We start from the raw sequence: 18,865 nt of genomic DNA on the forward strand, positions 1-18,865 counted from the left end.
CTATCATTTTATTCTTATTCATGTACATTTGCCTCAACAAGAAAAACACTCTAAAAGAATTTGGAAAAAGAAATTAGCAGCTAAACTCAGGAATGCTTATTGATATTATCAGACACAAACATCATGCATGATACTACATGCCATTCTCTAGTACCTATTTAGAAAGTGAATTTTCTTATTTTGCTTTAAGAGCATAGTGTGGCCTCCAATTCCCCCATTTTTATGTACTCCATTACAGCGAACTTCCAGAAGTCTAAGGAAATGTCTTCAGGTTCTACGATGACAGATAATCTCCTTACCTGCCCCCTCCACCTCCATTTATTGATGCTCTCTTTAGTAATGCCACCGGCTTTTAAAGATATCATCATAAAATGATGATATCTGTATCTTATTCAACCCTGAGTGTCCCAAATACATCTTTTGCCTTTGGAATTTTTCAAACTGTTGGATCAAATGTTTCCATTGATAGGTGAAATATTAAATATATGGCCCATTTGTGTTATTATCTGGCAGCATTTTCTTAAAGTGTGGTCCATGGACTACCTGTCCCACAGTCACTTAGAATGCTTATTTAAAAATACAGATTTTGACAGCCATTGCAGTACATTGAGCTCCACAGAGACAGTCAGGCAAGTGAGAGCCAGATGGGCATTGGGTGACTCTGTGCCTCACTGAGGAACATAATTAAACATGGGCAAAAGAGATCCGAAGAAGTTGAGAGGCAAAATGTCATCATATGCATTCTTTATGCAAATTTGCAGAGAGGAGCATGAGATGAAGCACCCAGAAACTTCAGTCAGCTTCCCAGAGTTTTCTAAGAAGCACTCAGAGAGGTGGAAGATCATGTCTGCTAAAGAGGAAGGAAAATTTGAAAACAGGGCAAAGATGAACAATGCCTGTTATGAAAGAGAAATGAAAACTTACATACTCCCCTAAAGGGGAAACAAAAAAAGTTCAAGGATCCCAGTGTACCCAAGAAGCCTCCTTCGGCCTTTTTCCTATTTTGTTCTGAGTTATTGCCCCCAAATCAAAGGAGAACATCCTGGCCTGTCCATGGGTGACATTTCAAAGAAACTGTGAGAGATGTGAAATAACACTGCTGTAGATGACAAACCACGTCATGAAACGAAGGCTGCTTAGCTGGAGAAAAAATTATGAAAAGGAGATTAGTGCATATACAGCACTCAAGGAAAGCCTGATGTGGCAAAAAGGGAGTCATCAAGACCAGAAGAAGCAAGAAAAAAAAGGAAGATAAGGAAGAGCAAAAGGAGGAGGAGGAAGATAAAGAAGAGGATGAATGAGTTAGTGCTAGTGAAGTTTTTTTTTTCCTTCTCAACTAGCATGTAGCACCCTCCCCCATCATAAACAACTCTCATTTTAGAGAAAAAAAATTGAAATGTAAGACTGTGTAAGATTTGTTTTTAAACTGTACAAAGTCTTTTTTTTTTTGTATAGTTAATACACTCCTGAACGTCTCTTTTGACAGCCCTGTCCTGGTGGTCTTCTCTGTGGGCACTAACCCTTACATGGTACAGTGTGGCAGTGGTACACTGGCATGGAAATTTATTTTTTTTAAATTTATTTATGATAGTCACAGAGAGAGAGAGAGAGAGAGAGAGGCAGAGACACAGGCAGAGGGAGAAGCAGGCTCCATGCACCGGGAGCCCGACGCGGGATTCGATCCCGGGTCTCCAGGATCGCGCCCTGGGCCAAAGGCAGGCGCCAAACCGCTGCGCCACCCAGGGATCCCTGGCATGGAAATTTAAAGCAGGTTTTTGTTGGTGTGCAGCACAAATGAGTTTTATATGGAGATGTAGTTTTTTCTTTTTTTCTTTTCTTTTTTTTTTTTTTTTTAAGTAATCTCTACCTCTAATCTCTAAGTAATGGGGCTTGAACTCACAACCTGAGGTCCAGAGTTGCATCCTGTACCGGCTGAGCCAATTGGGTGCTCCCAGGATTGATAGTTTTTTTCATCCTCAGTTGTCTCTGATGCAGCCTCTATGTAATAATTGCTGTTCTGTTAAGTAAATACTCCTCTTTAATTGCAAAAAAAAAAAAAAGTTGCAGCTGTTTTGTTGAGATTCTGAATATTTCTAAGTAAATACAATTTGTTTTATTAAAAAAAATTTAAAATTACAGATTCCATTGTCCTCTCTAGACTTACTGAATCAGAGTCTCTGTTGATGTGGTGCAGGAATATGCCTTTTAAACAAGCAAAAGGGATGATTCTGATGCCTGGTAACATTTGAGATCCACTGGAAGGATGTATTAGAAGCTTGTGGAAAGGTGACATAGAGTATAACAGAACAGCGTTTTAAGATGTCAACCAAGTGAATTAATAAGGGGCAGCTTTTTGATTTTAAAATGAAGTAGGACAGAACAATTTTTCAAGCTTCTCCCAGCTCTAAAATCCTGAGATTACTTTGTCCTTTGTGTATGCATATCTGAACATTGCAGTTTTGTTGTATTCAGGCTTCTGAGAATGCTCTACTTCAGCCTTTTAAACTGGTTGTAAGTACTTCTGTTGATGACTTAAAAAAACTTTGATTAATTTTTTTAAATTAAATGCTTTTAGGATTTGTAACTTTTTTTTTTTTTTTTTATTTATGATAGTCACACACAGAGAGAGAGAGAGGCAGAGACATAGGCAGAGGGAGAAGCAGGCTCCATGCACCGGGAGCCCGATGTGGGATTTGATCCTGGGTCTCCAGGATCGCGCCCTGGGCCAAAGGCAGGCGCCAAACCGCTGCGCCACCTAGGGATCCCCGGGATTTGTAACTTTTTAATGGAATCAAAGATGGAATTTAGACACTGTATTTGAGTTGTTCTTCATGTCTTCAAGGTCTTGGCATTTCAAAGTTAGTCGGATGGTGGCTAATTGGGAGGCAGGAGGGAGGAGATGCCATTAACCTATCAAATGGTACATTTTGGGTTACAGATTTTCAAAACTTCAGAAGTTAACATCAAAACTTTATTAGCAACTTTCAAGGGGTGATATTAGTGAAAGCCTTTTCCGTGAGCAATATAGACTTAGGGCAAAATTAATAAAGGTTTAAGTCAAAGCCAATACTCTTCACTAAAGTTTTTTTTTAACAATAAATGTCATCATTTAATATTTCTTAAAAGACAAAATTAAGAAAACAGTGCACCTACAGATATTGTAATAAGAATTTCTTAAACTGAGGTGTGACATTTTATCAAAAACATTTAATTTTTACTTGGAAGATGGCTTAGAGAAAGAAATCATAAATGCTTTTTGAGACGCCTGGGTGGCTTAGCGGTTTGGCGCCTGCCTTCGGCCCAGGGCGTGATCCTGGAGACCCGGGATCGAGTCCCACGTCAGGCTCCCTGCATGGAGCCTGCTTCTCTCTCTCTGCCTCTCTGCCTATGTCTCTGCCTCTCACTCTGTATCTTTAATTAATAAATAAATAAAATCTTTTTAAAAAATGCTTTTCATATTGCTGAGTTAAAATCAGGCTGCTTCATTAAAAAATTGTATTTCTTTGTTATATAAAAGCATAATTTGTTATATTAATCTGTGAGTGACTTGATTACTAATTTGAATCCTAAGAAAATAATCTACAGAATATTTATTAAAGAACAAAGTAAATACAAAGCAAATGCTTTTTGTTAGAGATAAATGTACAAAATGAAAATTGTAGAGGCAGTAACTTGAGGAGGATGAGACCCTGCTCCCTGATTAATCTTTTGGCAGTCTGTCTTCTTGTCAACCTAAACACATTGCTTGCTTAATATTAGGAACTGGTTCATTTCTCCTTCTTATGGTTCTACTCAGAGAGCAAGAGGGAGTTTGTGTAATCTCCTTTTGACATTTCACTTTGAGGCCTACTATTGTAGGCCCTATGCTTTTTTTTCAATAGTTTATATGTATATATATTTATTTAGTCATGGGAAATTGCACACATATGTAATACCAATGTAGGAAACAGATAAGAAAGTTCTGTCACCACTTAGGAGAGAGCAGTAGGAGGTAATTGTCAGACTAACCGTAAATGTCACCCAGGGAGTAGGCTCCCATCATGGCAAGATAATTTACAGAGAAAAAAGATAATTCTACTTACTCACAAAGTGACAATACTGAAGCTGATACAAATGTGTAAGATTCGTATTTCTATAACTTACTTGGGATAAATTTTTGAAAAGAATGCTATTTTAATACACAAATTTCTCCAAATTTTAGTGTCGTTTGAATTGAGGCAGACAATTACATATGCAAAAGCTGTTTTCACAGGGACATCTGTACTTATGTATGACCTTTCTAAAGTAAGATGTTGGGTTGAAGCAGACAGCTTCATTGATATTACTATAAGGCAAGTTTTTCTTTTTTTACTTTCCTTTCTTCTTCTTTCCTTCTCTCCTTTTTCCTTCCTTTCTTCCCTTCTTCTTTCCCTTTATCACTTCTCATCTAAAGCTATTTAGGAAAGACACAGAAATCAGTATGTAATTATCTTCCGACAGTGGAGATATTTTATCACTTTCAGGGAGTCTAAATGAGATATTGAATGGATATCTTTTCTGTTTTTAAAGATTTTATTATTTATTCATAAGAGACAGAGAGAGAGAGAGAGAGAGAGAGAGAGAGAGAGGCAGAGACACAGGCAGAGGGAGAAGCAGGCTCCATGCAGGGAGCCTGACATGGGACTTGATCCTGGGTCTCCAGAATCATGCCCTGGGCTGAAGGCGGCTGCTAAACCGCTGAGCCACCCAGGCTGCCCATCTTTTTTGTTTTAAAGTGTGTGTGTGTGTGTGTGTGTGTGTGTGTGTGAGAGAGAGAGAGAGAGAGAGAGAGAGAGAGAGAGATAGTTCCTCTTGCATAGAAGAAGAAGTCTGGATTGGAAAAATGTATATATTTACAGCTCACCTTTTATCTGATGGGCTTTCACATCTGCTTCACAGGATGTTGTCAAAAAAGATTTTGTGCAATTTATAGAAACACTATGATGGTATAGCTTGTATAATTCAACAGAACTTTGATAAACTCTAGGTTTAAAAGGAGGGGATTTGAAGGTAGGTTTGGAGAATGAGAAAAAAATGATAGTCTTTTTGACAAGTAGCCAAATATTTGATTCATTATGTTTTTGGATTCCAACAAGTTTTGATCAACTTGCCCCAGAAAATCCAGTAGGAAATTGGATGTCAGCTAGGGTGGAAATTGAAGGTTCGATATGCCATTTTTGACTTGTCGTGCCCATGTGGAAGGTGAGACGATGCGAGGCAAATATTTGCTTATTGCACTGAAAGGAAATAAAAAATAAAAAATGCATTACAAATGAGCCAGTTGGGTGACCTAATATTGTTTGATTAGATGTAATTTCCCTTTGATTCTTTCACCACCTATATATACTCTTTTGCATTTGGCAGTGAAAACTGTTAGGAAGTCTGTAAGTAGCTTAATGTTTGGCTCTTATGTTCCTTGGGGATGTGGTTTAGTACCTGTCTTCTTTCATGGAGCTGTGTGTTGTTGGCATACCCTAAAGACCAAAAATACTTGATTTTCTCTTTTTCTTCAGAGGCACACTTCTGGAATTGTGTTAATTGTCCAGTGTTTTAAGGTAAAGGGGATTAAGTATAAGGCTACTCTAAGAGAATTTAACATTTTGCATGTTCATTTCTATGGTAGTTGAAATACATTAGTAGAAGCATAATCAGAAAAGGTTTTATGTCAGACTCTTCCAGGCAATTTAAGATGTTTGTCGTTGTGATCATGATTCATTTTTGGCACCAAGTATTATTCTTCCTATCACCAGTGAGTGGTAGGACAGACTGACTAAATGTTTTATTTATTTATTTATTTATTTATTTATTTATTTTTAATTTATTAGAGAGAGCACAAGCAAGAGTGTGAGAAAATATATTTAAAATAAAATAAATTTTATTTGTTTGAGAGAGAGGACACTTAACCTTAACTGAGCCACCCAGGTGTCCCATGAGTAAATGTTTAAATCATGTGTTTGGACCCCACATAAATCAACAGTTGTATTCCTGGGAATTTTACTGTAGTTAAATAGTCAAAAGGAGAGTTAAGTCATCCCAAGACACTTGTTAGTCTAGACATGCTAAACTGAAAAAGAATCAAAACTACAGCAACCAGTACCATATTTACAATGTAAGGACTAATAGAGTTTCACCAAAACATCATCACTTTATATTAAAGTAATATATTCATTTGGGGATGCCTGGGTGGCTCAGTGGTTAAGTGTCTGCCTTCAGCTTGGGGTGTGATCCTGGAGTCCTGGGATCAAGTCCCCCATCGGGCTCCCTGCATGGAGCCTGCTTCTCCCTCTGCCTGTGTCTCGGCCTGTCTCTCTGTGTCGCTCATGAATAAATTAATAAAGTCTTTATTAAAAAAAATCATTCATTTGAATCTTACTGGCTTTATATTTTACTTTGTATGTATGTTAGGCTTCTATAGTTATCTATATATATAACTATATATATAGTTATATATAGTTATATGTATAGTTATATAAAACTCTTAGTATAAGGAAAGTCACTCCTAGTTTTATGTGAGTGCCTATAAATATGTGACCTTTAGGAGGATTTTTGTCCTTGAACGATGTCAAATGAGCATTATCTGAAGTAGTAAAAACAGTGTGTATTCAGTAACTGGCAGTTAGGGAAAGAGCTGTACTATGTATTATGTGTAGAATGTTATAACATATGTTATATGTCAAAAAGAGCTCTTCCTGGTTGTGCACACATTCTGATAAGTGCATAGGTGACTGGAACATGAAAAGGGAGGGGCACCTAGGTGGCTCTGTGGTTAAGCGTCTGCCTTCAGCTCAGGTCATGGTCCCAATCCTGGGATTGAGCCCCGCATCAAGCTCCCTACTCAGTGGGGCACCTGTTTCTCCCTCTCCCTCTGCCTCTATCCCTGCTTGTGCTCTCTCTCTCTCTCTGTCAAATAAATAAATAAAATCTTAAAGATTTTAAAGAAAAGAAGAGGGAGACTGGAAGAAGGGGGAAAACAGTGGCAGCCTGAACAGAGTCAGGGAAGGGGAAATTACAAAAAGCAGGAAGGGGGTTGGTTCATGTGTATCAGGGCTTGCTAACTGGCATTAATTACAGTTAGGCCCGTGCCCTTCCAGGGACCCCAGGAGACAGATGTGGGCTAGGACAGACAGTAAATTCTTTTGGCAGTAAGTTTTCTCAGGCAGGCACTTTAAGGGAGACTAGTGCCATCCTGGCGATGTGACCTTGAGCTATTGGAAGTGTGTGAGTCTTTGGTTCAAGTCTTTATAAGCCAAGGTCGAGGCTTGGTTGAGACTAAGGCTCAGAGAAGCCTCGCTAGAGGCTGGTCAAAAAAGAGACTTTGGAACTCAGTGGTAGCTCCAGAGTGGCAGTAAGCCCCCACTTTCTTGTGATAAAGTCACTGCTGTATGTTAACTGTTGTAGAGAGAGCTTGATTTTAAAATCTTAACTGAAAGAAAAATATGAAAAATTATGCTGTTGTGTTTCAGGGTCGGGATCTGGACTGTAAAATTCAGGAATATAAAGAAGCTGGCAAAACCTTTCCAGAAAGTCAAATAATAGAATGGTTTATCCAGCTATTGCTAGGAGTTGACTACATACATGAAAGGTATGTTCATTTGTTACTGATGGACATGATTTTAAGTCACGTTTGAACTTGACAAATGAATTTTTGGGGGTAGAATTGAAAAGATGCAAGTCTAAAGGTAAATGACCCAGTAATTAAACATCTATAATACACTTTTCCATGAGAAAACTGTTGAATGATTCAATATAGAAGATTTACTTGAATAGCCTTTTTTTTGTTGTTGTTCTAGAAATCAAGTTGGCCTTGAATACAAGGCAGAAACTTGTATTAAACACATTCTCATATATCTGATGATATCCTGTGATTGTAAGCAATTCTCAGATACTTTTAGCATACTATGAATTTATTATATCTTAGAATAAGCTTGAGCTATAAATATCTAGCATACTCTAAATGAATTGCATGGTCACTCTAGAATGTGTCATTGCAGAAGTTAGCTGCGTTCACATTCCAAACTAAGTGATGAGGCAGAAGATACTCTTGGGCTTCAGAGAGACACTCAGACTAAAAGTCAGTTTTGACATGAAATATCTAATACTGAAGGTCAAAGTATGTTTTATGAGTTCAATTGTAGTTTGCAATTATAATCTCTGTCTTAAAAATATTTTTTTAAACTTTTAATTGTATTCCCCATAGGTTAAAAGTAATAGTTTTTGCATGTTTTAGAGACCCATAAAATGGTACAACTATGTTTGAAAAGATGAACATACAGAAACAAAAGTAGATACCATGAAATGTCCATAGTACATCTTTCAATTTAGGACTGTGCGGAACATTCTTCTTGAACAAAGGTTGAAATTTAGAGAGTACATCAAGGTCTGGCTATCTATGGATTTCAGATAGTTCAAATATGTTGCCTATGGTTTCTGAATGCATAAAAAGTAACCAGATTATACTGAGCTTTGCATGTATCTTCTAAACACATGTTGGATAATACAAATAGGCACTGATTTATTGACAACTCATAACAATCTTTTGAATTTTGTCAAATTATCCTAAGAAACGGTGATAAAAGTATATCAAGTAACCTTTTAATAAACTATGCAGAGCTGCTGAATGTAGGGCATATGTATATACAGTTACACTGGAATTTCTTTTATTTTCTTTACTATTCCATGGCCTATTTGTAAGCTTATACATAAGGAAATATGTATATGTTACATATATATATGTCACTTTTATATATAAAGTGACAACTTCTGTGTTCTATATGCAAAATATAAAACTGAAATCTAGTTGATTTAGGAACGAAATATTTGCAATACTTTTGGTGTGCTTAATAGTTGAAGTAATGAGTTTAAAGTAATCCTTCAAAGAGAGGATTCAAATTTTTTTTAATCCTTCGACATTTTAAGAAAGTCATTAAATGGGCCTAAATGTTTGAATATTTGTGTGTCTGTGTTCCTGCAATTCTGTCCTTTGTGATTCAGGTAATAAATGATTGCTTATTTATTATGTTATTATAACCAATTATTATAAAGGTTTTCTGTATAGACAGAGAAATTTCAATCATATTTAAGTTCATTTATTCATTTATTAAATAGAGATAAATTAAAAATAAGGCCTAACATTAAAGAGCTATTAGTAAACTAGCAGAGATTAAAAAAAATGTACCCAAATAACTCTGTAACATGATGGATATACCAACTGCAGAATCTCTGCCACATACTGTATTATATAGCCCTGGGCAGGCCCTTTGCCTCTCTGAGCCTTTGTTTTCTCATTTGTAAAATAGGGTTAATAGTGGGACTCTCCTGCTTACGTATAGGACTATAGGGAATATGCATTGAGATGTTATACATGTAAAAACTTTGCAGTCTGCTAAGAGCTCTGTAAGTGTTGTTGCTTGGGGTTATAACTTAATATAGAAATGAAAGCATAGCCACCAAAAGGGCAAAAAAACAAAGCAAAAGAAAACTCTGACAATAACAGTTCTGACAAGGATGTGGAGCTACTGGAGGTTACATTGCTGGTATAATCACTTTAGAAAAATGTTTGGTAGTACTTCCAAACCTAAACATTCAAATACCTTGTGACCCGCTAATTCTCTTCTTAAGGTGAAAAATGAGTCCCTATGTCAAAAAAGAGACATGTACAAAATGTCCGTAGAAGCCTTATTTGTATTAGCTAAAACACTGAGAAATGTCAATTTTTAGTAGAATGGTTAAATAAACTGTGGTATAATCTTAAAATGGAATACTACTCTGCAATAAAAGAAGAAGATAAATTGATACGTATGACTAGATGAATTTCAAAGACATGATGGGTGAAAGAAGCTAGATGCAAAAGAGTGCATACTATGTGATTCCATATGAGGTTTAAAAACCTTTATATGAGGTTCAAAACAAGCAAAACTAATCTGAGATTAACTAACACAATCTCAGGATAGAGATTACCCTTTGAAGGGGATTTTGACTGGAAGGGGGCACAAAGAAACTTCTGGGATGCTGGAAGTCTTCTTTATCTTGACCTGAGTGGATGATTACAAGGATGATAAATTCATCAAGCTTAAGATTTATGTATTTTAATGCAAATTATACTTTAATTAAAACAAATTATAAGAATGGCAAGAAAAGTACACTTTAAGTGCTATAGGAGACCAAGAAAAGGGATAATGATGCTACTTGGGAGCATCAATGAAGATCTTGGAAGAAATGACATTTGACCCAAAGTAGATTTTGAATAAGGTAAAAGATGAGTCTGAACTTCCCAGGATTAGTGAACAGAGTTAGCAAAGGCACAGAGCTCTGGGAAGTCATGGCACCTTCAGAGTGATAGATGAGTAGTTCAGTTGGAATGGCTCCTAGGGTACATGAATGAAGTTGTGAGGAAAGATATGTTGACATCAAGTTGCAGAGGGCTTTATTTTGTAGTATACACAATAATGACAGAAACCTTTTGAGTGGAACTATGATCAGAATTTCAGGAAGACTGGATGATAAATTATAGAGAGGAAAGAGAGGAACTCGGGATATTTGTCTGAAACCTTTTATAATATCCATACATGAGGTTGTAGGACCTGAAATAATATGACAGTAGTGGGCAGGACATGGATATGACAGTTAACTTGATAAGTTCAAATAACTGGAGTTGGATATGTGAGATGTGATAAAAGAAGGTCAAGGATGAACACAAATTTCATTATCCATGGGTGAGAAATTGAAAAGATAGATTTGAAGCAATGCTGAATATCCTGGGTGAAATATGGAGAGAATGAGACAAGAAAGGGTGGGGGAAGGGAGAGAGAGGGGGTGAGGATGGCAGGGAGGGAGGGAGAGAAAAGGAAAGAGAAGGAGAGAGAAGAAAAGAAGGGAGGGAAGGAGGAAGGTAAGGGAAGAAGGAAGGAAGGAAGGAAGGAAGGAAGGAAGGAAGGAAGGAAGGAAGGAAGGAAGGAAGTTAGTTAGTACAAGTGAGGCCCTAGATGTTGGGAAAACACCAAAACTTGTCTGTCTGAGTTCTTCCAATATTCGATCCTTGAAACAAAAACTGGGTTGTAAGAAGTTTAGGGGGCAATTTCATGAAACAGAAATCAGTGAGTGAGGAGAGTGAGTGAGATGGGGAAATGAGAAAAACCATATGGGGGCATATTATTGATGCTGTCAGAAGAGGGATCTAGAGCCAACTTTCTTTTAAATGTTTTAGGCTAGGGGCTCCTCTTTTTGCATTCTTTCAGAGCTTTTATGAAATTTCTTGACCATTTGTAACTATTTTCTAGCACAATTATGAATTTTCTTTTGAAAAATTCCTTATATTTCTGGGAGTTTTGGGTGGAAAGGGGAGGCGGTTATCACTATCTAGATCAATTCTCTAAACTAGTTTTTTGTGGGTTTTTTTGAGTTTAGCTGACACACAGTTTCAGGTGTACAACATAGTGATTCTACAAGTTTATGCATTGTACTCTGCTCACCACAAGCAATCTCCAGAACAGTTTTTAAATGGAGAAATGCTATATGTTATTCCTGATAATAAATATATCATATACTTTTCACTTCTGTTAGTTTTCAATATTTAATATATGTAGGTCTAATTATGTCTCCTACAGAAAATAAACTATCTCCTGGACAACCTAGGAGGAATGGATAGATTCCTAGAAACCTATAACCTACCAAAATGGAGGCAGGAAGAAATTGAAAATTTGAACAGACCGATTACCTATAAAGAAATTGAATCAGTAATCAAAAATCTCCCAACAAACAAAAGTCCAGGACCAGATAGCTTCATAGATAAATCTTAGCAGATATTTAAAATTCTTCTCAAACTTTTCCAAAAAATAGAAGAGGAAGGAAAATTTCCAAGTTGATTCTATTAGGCCAGCATTACCCTGATACCAAAACCAGATAAAAGACACAACAACAAAAAAAAGAGAACTACAGGCTAATATTTCTGATGAACATAAATACAGAAATCTTCAACAAAATGTTAGCAGACTGAATCCAACAATACATTAAAAAAAATCATTCACCATGATCAAGTGGCATTTATTCCTGGGTTGCAAAGGTGGTTCAGTATTCAAAAATCAATCAACATGATACCTCACATCAATAAGAGAAAGGATAAAAACCGTATGGTCATTTCAATAGATGGAGAAAAAGCATTTGACAAAGCGCAACATCCATTCATGGTAAAAACCCTTAAGTAGGTTTAAAGGGAACATATCTCAACATAATAAGGGCCTTAACTGAAAGACTCACAGCTAACATCATACTCAGTGGTGAAAAACTGAGAGCTTTTCCCCTAAGGTCAGGCACAACACAAGGATGTCTACCCTCACCACCTTTTTAAAAAGGGATTTTATTTATTTATTTATTTATTTATTTATTTATTTATTTATTTATTTATTTATTTTAGAGAGAGGGAGAGCATGAGTAGAAGGAAAGAATCTCAAGGAGTCTCCACGCTGAGCATGGAACCCGATGTTCTATGCTCAATCTCATGACCCTGAGGTTGAGACATGAGCTGAAACCCAAGAATGTATGCTTAACTGACTGAGCCTCCCTGGCTCCCCTCCCCCCACTTCACCACTTTTATATAACATAGTACTGGAAGCCCTAGCCATAACAATCAGACAACAAAAACAAATAAAGGACATCTCAATTGGTAAGGAAGAAGTAAAACTTTCACTATTTGCAGATTACATGATACCATAATTAGAAAACCCAAAAGACTCCTCCAAAAACTACTAAAACTGATAAATGATTTCCGTGAAGTCAAGGATACAAAATCAATGTACAGAAATCTATTGCATTTCTATATACCAGTAATGAAGCAGCAGAAAGAGAAATTAAGAAAACAATCCCATTTATACTTGTACCCAAAGTAATAAGATATCTAGGAATAAACCTAACCAAAGAGGTGAAAGACCTGTACTCTGAAAAGTATAAAACATTGATTAAAAAATTGAAGACAATACAAGGAACTGGAAAGACATTCTATGCTTGTGGTTGGAAGAACAAATATTGTTAAAAAGTCTGTACTGTCCAAAGCAATCTACACATGTAATGCAATCCCTGTCAAAATACTAACAGCATTTTTTCACAGAGCTACAACAATTCTAAAATTTGTATGGAAACACAGAAGACCCCGAATAGCCAAAGCAATCTTGAAAAAGAAAATCAAAGCAGGAGGTATCACATACGTCAAGTTATATTATAAAGCTGTAGTAATCAAAACAGTATGATACTGACACAAACATAGATCAATAGTACAGAACAGAAAGCCCAAAGTAAATCAACAGTTGTATGGTTAATCTTCAACAAAGGAGGAAAGAATATCCAATAGGAAAAAGACAGTCTCTTCAACAAATGGTGTTGGGAAAACTAGACAGTGACATGCAAAGGAATGAAACTGGACCACTTTCTTACACCATATGCAAAAATAAATTCAGTGTGGATTAAGTACCTATTTGTGAGACCTGAAACCATAAAAACCCTAGAAGAAAGCACAGACAGTAATTTATCAGATACCAACTGTAACATCTTTCTGGATATGTCTCCTGAGGCAAGGGAAACAAAAGCAAAAATAAACTATAGGGACACTTCAAAATAAAAAGCTTCTGCACAGCAAAGGAAACAACCAACAGAACTAAAAGGCAACGTATGGAATGAGAGAACATATGACATATCCAATAAAGGGTTAGTATCCAAAATATATAAAGAACTTATACAACTTAACACCCAAAAATAAATAATCCAATTTATTTTTTTATTTTTTTAAGATTTTTAATTTATTTATTCATGATAGTCACACAGAGAGAGACAGAGAGGCAGAGACATAGGCAGAGGGAGAAGCAGGCTCCATGCTGGGAGCCCGATGTGGGATTCGATCCCGGGTCTCCAGGATCGCGCCCCGGGCCAAAGGCAGGTGCCAAACCGCTGCGCCACCCAGGGATCCCAAATAATCCAATTTAAAAATGGACACAAGACGCACACACACACTTCTCCAAAGACATACAGGTGGCCAAACAGACACATGAAAAGATGCTCAACATCATTCATGATCAGGGAAATGCAAATCAAAACCATTGAGATATCACTTCATACATGTCTGAAGTGCTGAAGTCTAAAACATAAGAAATAGTAAGTGTTGATGAGAATGTGGAGAAAAAGGAACCATTGTGCACTGTTGGTGGGAATCCAAATAGGTATAGCCACTGTGGGAAACCGTATGGAGGTTCCTCAAAAAATCAATAATAGAACTACCCTACAATTCAGTAATCCCACTACTGAGTATTTACCCAAAGAATACAAAAATACTAATTCGAAAGGATGCATGCATCCCTGTTTATTGCAGCACTATTTACAAAAAAGCCAAATTATGAAAGCAACCTAAGTGTCTATCAATAGATGAATGGATAAAGTGGGGTGGTTTTGTGTGTATGTGTGTGTGTGTGTGTGTGTGTGTAATATCATTCAGCTGTAAAAAGAATGAAATCTTGCCATTTACAACAACATGGATGGATCTAGAGAATATAATGCTAATGAAATAAGCCAGTGGGAGAAAGACAAATACCATATGATTTCACTCATATGTGGAATTTAAGAAACTAGACAAATGAGCAAAGGCAAAGAAAAAAAAAAGCAAAAGAGAGAGAGAGAGAAACCAAGAAACAGATTATTGACTATAGATAGCAAACTGATGGTTACCAGAGAGGAGGTGGGTGAGTAGGGGTAGGTGAAATAGGTGATGGGAATTAAGAGTACACTTATTTTGATAAACACTGAATAATATATGGAATTATTGAATCACAATATTGTATACCCGAAATGAATATACACTGTATGCTAGCTATACTGGAATTAAAACTTTTAAAAATAATTAATTAAAAAATAAACTATCTTAATTATCTGTTCTTAAAGCAATCTAAATCCAAAATAATGATTCTATTAGCATACAGTATAGATACTTAGAAATAATGATATATAAAGCTAATAATATTAAGTGTTACTAAAAGCTTCCTTGAGAATAAGACACTAAAACTTTCTGCTGAAGGAAGTCATGTTGTATGAACAAAAACCCCCAATTTCAGTGGCTTACAGCAACAATTTCTTGCTCATGTTGCATGTTGGCAGCTGCAGATCAGCTGTAAGTCAGCTTTACCTGTCTTCCCATTCCGGTATCAAAACTGAAGGAACAGTTCCCATGTGGGACATGCTTTTCTCATGGCAGATGGAAAATCAAGAGAGTTAGCAGAAATACTATCTGCTAACCTGCTATTGACCAGAGCAAGTCACATGACCAAACCCAATGTCAGAAGATTGGAGGAGCCTATCCCTCCTGAAGGGAGCATTCACTAGAAGCCGGAAGGGGTGTGACTATTTGGGAACAAGAGTACAGCCTACCACAATGCTTCATTCAGCTTTCAAATAAAATCTTTTAAACCATAACCAATGAAAATAGATCCATCTAGGGGATCCCTGGGTGGCTCAGTGGTTTAGTGCCTGCCTTTGGCCCAGGGCATGATCCTGGAGTCCTGGGATCGAGTCCCGCATTGGGCTCCCCACAGGGAGCCTGCTTCTCCCTCTGCCTGTGTCTCTGCCTCTCTCTCTCTCTCTCTGTCTCTCATGAATAAATAAGTAGAATCTTTTAAAAAATAAATAAATAAAATGTATTTTGAAAATTATATAGATTGCATAAGTTGTGAAAAGTATCTTGGAAACAATACATGTGAGGAAGTTAGGTTTTGTTTCTCTGTTGCAAATGCCTCGCAAATTATTTTAGTGCAGGTGATAGTTAATTTTATATGTCAACTTGAGTGGGCTGTGGGGTGTCCAGATTAAACATTGCTTCTGAGTGTGTCTGTAAGGGTGTTTCTGATGAGATCGGTATTTGAATTAGTGAACTTGGTAGATTGCCCTCTCTAATGTGGTTGGCCACCATCCAATCCCTTGGGTCCCCAGTTAGAATAAAAGGAAGAGGAAGGAGGAACTTATCCCCTTTTTCCTGCCTTGAGCTGGGACTTATCTTCTGTCCTCAAACTGAGACTCAGACCATCAATTCCCCTGGTTGTCAGGTCTGTAGGCCCAGACCAAGTTATGCCACCAGCTTCCCTGGGTCTCCAGCTTGGAGATTGTGGAGTTTCTCAGGCTCCATAGTTGTATGAGCCAACTCCTTATCATAAATCTCCATATCTATCTATATCTAAATCTATATCTATATTCTAGTCTCTTGGTTCTGTTTCTCTGGAGAACCCTGTCTAATACAGTACATCAGCAGAGGAGATCAAGAAGACCCTGGAAGAGCTAAGAAAAATTAGGTTACAGAAGAAACAAAGATTTTGTTTACTCTTTTGGAGCTGTCCTATACTTATTTTAATTTGGTTTATTTATACATTTGTAATATGCTAAATGTATGGCATATGGCATAAACACTTATAAATAATGATGCCAGAAGCTGAATATATTCACAGTTCACTATAAGCTATCTTGAGAATGTAGCACTAAAAACTCATTCTTCCCTGTGGGCCTGAACCTCTGGCACACAAGAAGGATGTACATTTTTTTTTTTAAGATGTTTGTGTTCTGAGGCTCCTTACCAACTCACTCAAGCTTCCATATGCTGGTCCAGTAATTGAGGGACTTTGGAACCTTAGACAAAGCTAGAACCGTCTGGTCTCTGAAAGTGCAATCCTATAGCCTTTCTTCTCTTTGGTCCAATTAATCGGCTAATATTTATTTTATTATTATTATTTTAATCAGCTAATATTTATTATTTTTAAAGATTTTATTTATTCATTCATAAGAGACACAGAGAGAGAGAAGCAGAGACATAGGCAGAGGGAGAAGCAGGCTCCATGCAGGGAGCCTGATGTGGGACTCGATCCCGGGTCTCCAGGATCATGCCCTGGGCCAAAGGCAGGTGCTAAACCACTGAGCCACCCAGGGATCCCCTCAGCTAATATTTAAAACAGCATCTTCTTTGGATGCCACAGGATTGGGCATAAGGGAATTCCTTGGGGACAGAAACAATGTCTTGCTCATCTTTTTTTTTTTTTTTTTCCCCAAGTGCTAATTTGGAGACCACTAAACAAAACAAAAACCTCCAAGTCATTCCTGTTGAAGAGGGAAGAGTCCAATTAGCCTGGATTCTTTAAGATGAGGGATACAGAGAACCCATTTGTTGGTGATCTTGAGGCCTTGCTGATTTTGATGCTTTCACAGTGGAGGACAGACTGGGGCTGGGGCACTTTCCCTAAGATGACTGCCTCATCACCTGGCAGCCCACACAGTTTCCCTGCCAGCTTGGTGAGGTATTGTGCTAGAATGACTAAATATATCCTGAGAGGTGGCATCAGTGAATTCCTGAGGATGGAAAAGCAGAAAGAAGTTATGGTGTTTGTGGTGTTACTGGTGGTTTCCTCCTTTCTCCTGAAGTTACTGTTGGTGCCAATACCTTTGGTAAGAAGAGTTTGCCATCCACCCTGAGACCAGACTTAATTTCCTATCATCTGGGATATTTTATAACTCCATAGAGTCAGAGATTAACTTGAATATTTTTGTCTAGAAGAGATGCAAATATTTTTTTTTCATTGGAATAGATCAGATAACTCTAGGGATCTGATTTATGGCCCTGTTGGCTACTATCCAGTTTTGTACCTAACCTAGCTATCCTCTTATAAATACTTTAGCTTGTCAAAGACTCTTTGACTCTGTTTTAACATCTTACTAGTTTCCTCATTGATTAATGAATCATTAATCATGTGTCTCTCATGAATAAATAAATAAAATCTTTTAAAAAATCAAATCCGAGAAATAATAAGGTGACTAATAATACAGGCAATTTATATAAAACCCTTCTTCTAAAGAGCTCAGAGTAGCTCTTCATCTATTAGTTCTTATGTCCCATACCATGTCTCTAGGAGTGATAGGTTTTCTCATTTTTAAGTTTCCTGAGGCCCGAGAGATAAGTGACCGGCTAACATTAGAAGACAGTTGTGCTCAAGTACACAGCAGAGCTCCTGCCTCCATCTCCTGCATCAGGCCATTTGCTACATCCTTGTGTCTACATCCTTCATTGATTAATGAAAAATCTGTGACATGTTTATTTTATATTTTCATGACATTCATAATTTTACCTTTTTGAAAATTATACTTTGACACTGGCCAGAATTTGGTCATACCATATACCTAAACTGGTCACCCTTAAAGGGAAAAAGAAATTACCTCAGTACATTTCCCATAATACCCTCCAATTTTACTCCCTTCCCTCCTCATTGCCCTTACCTACTGGACTGAAGAGGGATGAGAAAATCAAGACTTGGAGAGGCTAGATAATTTGTCCAAGGTAACACAGCCTAAGAGTAGGAACAGAGTCTTTTGGCGTTTGTTTGACCCTACAAAGTATGATAGTTCTGTTTTACTCATGGTAAACGCTCAATAAATATATGTTGATTTTTAAAGCACTATCCTTGGCACAAAGATGAATACCATCTAGTGGGGCTTGTTCATTAATTTATATTCCCACAACATCTAGAGCTGGGCTCTGTGTAAGTATGATGTTGGCTACTTAAAGATTTAAGGCAAAACAATTATATGTAACAAATAGAGGGTTAAATAAAATTTGGCCTCTTCTATGCTCACTCTTGTGATTCCCTTGGTTTGCAGGAACTGTTGGGCACCCACACAATGACCATTCTCCTGCTTTTTTCCCTTGATAACAGAACCCCATGAGTCCTGGGGAGGCTGGGCCCTCCTCAGTCTGGTAGGTAAGGGCAAGTAGCATAGCACTTTAGGTAAGCACTGGGGGTTATTTATTTGCCCTGAAAAGAACTGACCCAGACCTGTGTTGTCC

General features: G+C 37.2%; 1 protein-coding gene and 1 pseudogene across 3 annotated transcripts in view; both read left to right on the forward strand.

Annotated features, from left to right (window-relative positions):
* NEK11 (NIMA related kinase 11) overlaps positions 1-18,865 on the forward strand; it is a 236,405-nt gene that overhangs the window by 49,705 nt on the left and 167,835 nt on the right. For 2 of the 3 annotated variants that reach the window (XM_055321436.1, XM_055321435.1), the window contains one exon: positions 7,482-7,600. The exons of the other annotated variant lie outside the window; for it this stretch is intronic. In XM_055321436.1, coding sequence (XP_055177411.1) covers positions 7,482-7,600 — 119 coding nt within the window. The remainder of the gene's footprint in view (positions 1-7,481; positions 7,601-18,865) is intronic. 3 annotated transcript variants of the gene reach the window in all.
* LOC129507166 (high mobility group protein B1-like) lies at positions 691-1,301 on the forward strand (annotated as a pseudogene).

This window comes from Nyctereutes procyonoides, unplaced genomic scaffold (genome assembly GCF_905146905.1).
Source record: "Nyctereutes procyonoides isolate TBG_1078 unplaced genomic scaffold, NYPRO_anot_genome, whole genome shotgun sequence".
NCBI lineage: Eukaryota > Metazoa > Chordata > Mammalia > Carnivora > Canidae > Nyctereutes > Nyctereutes procyonoides.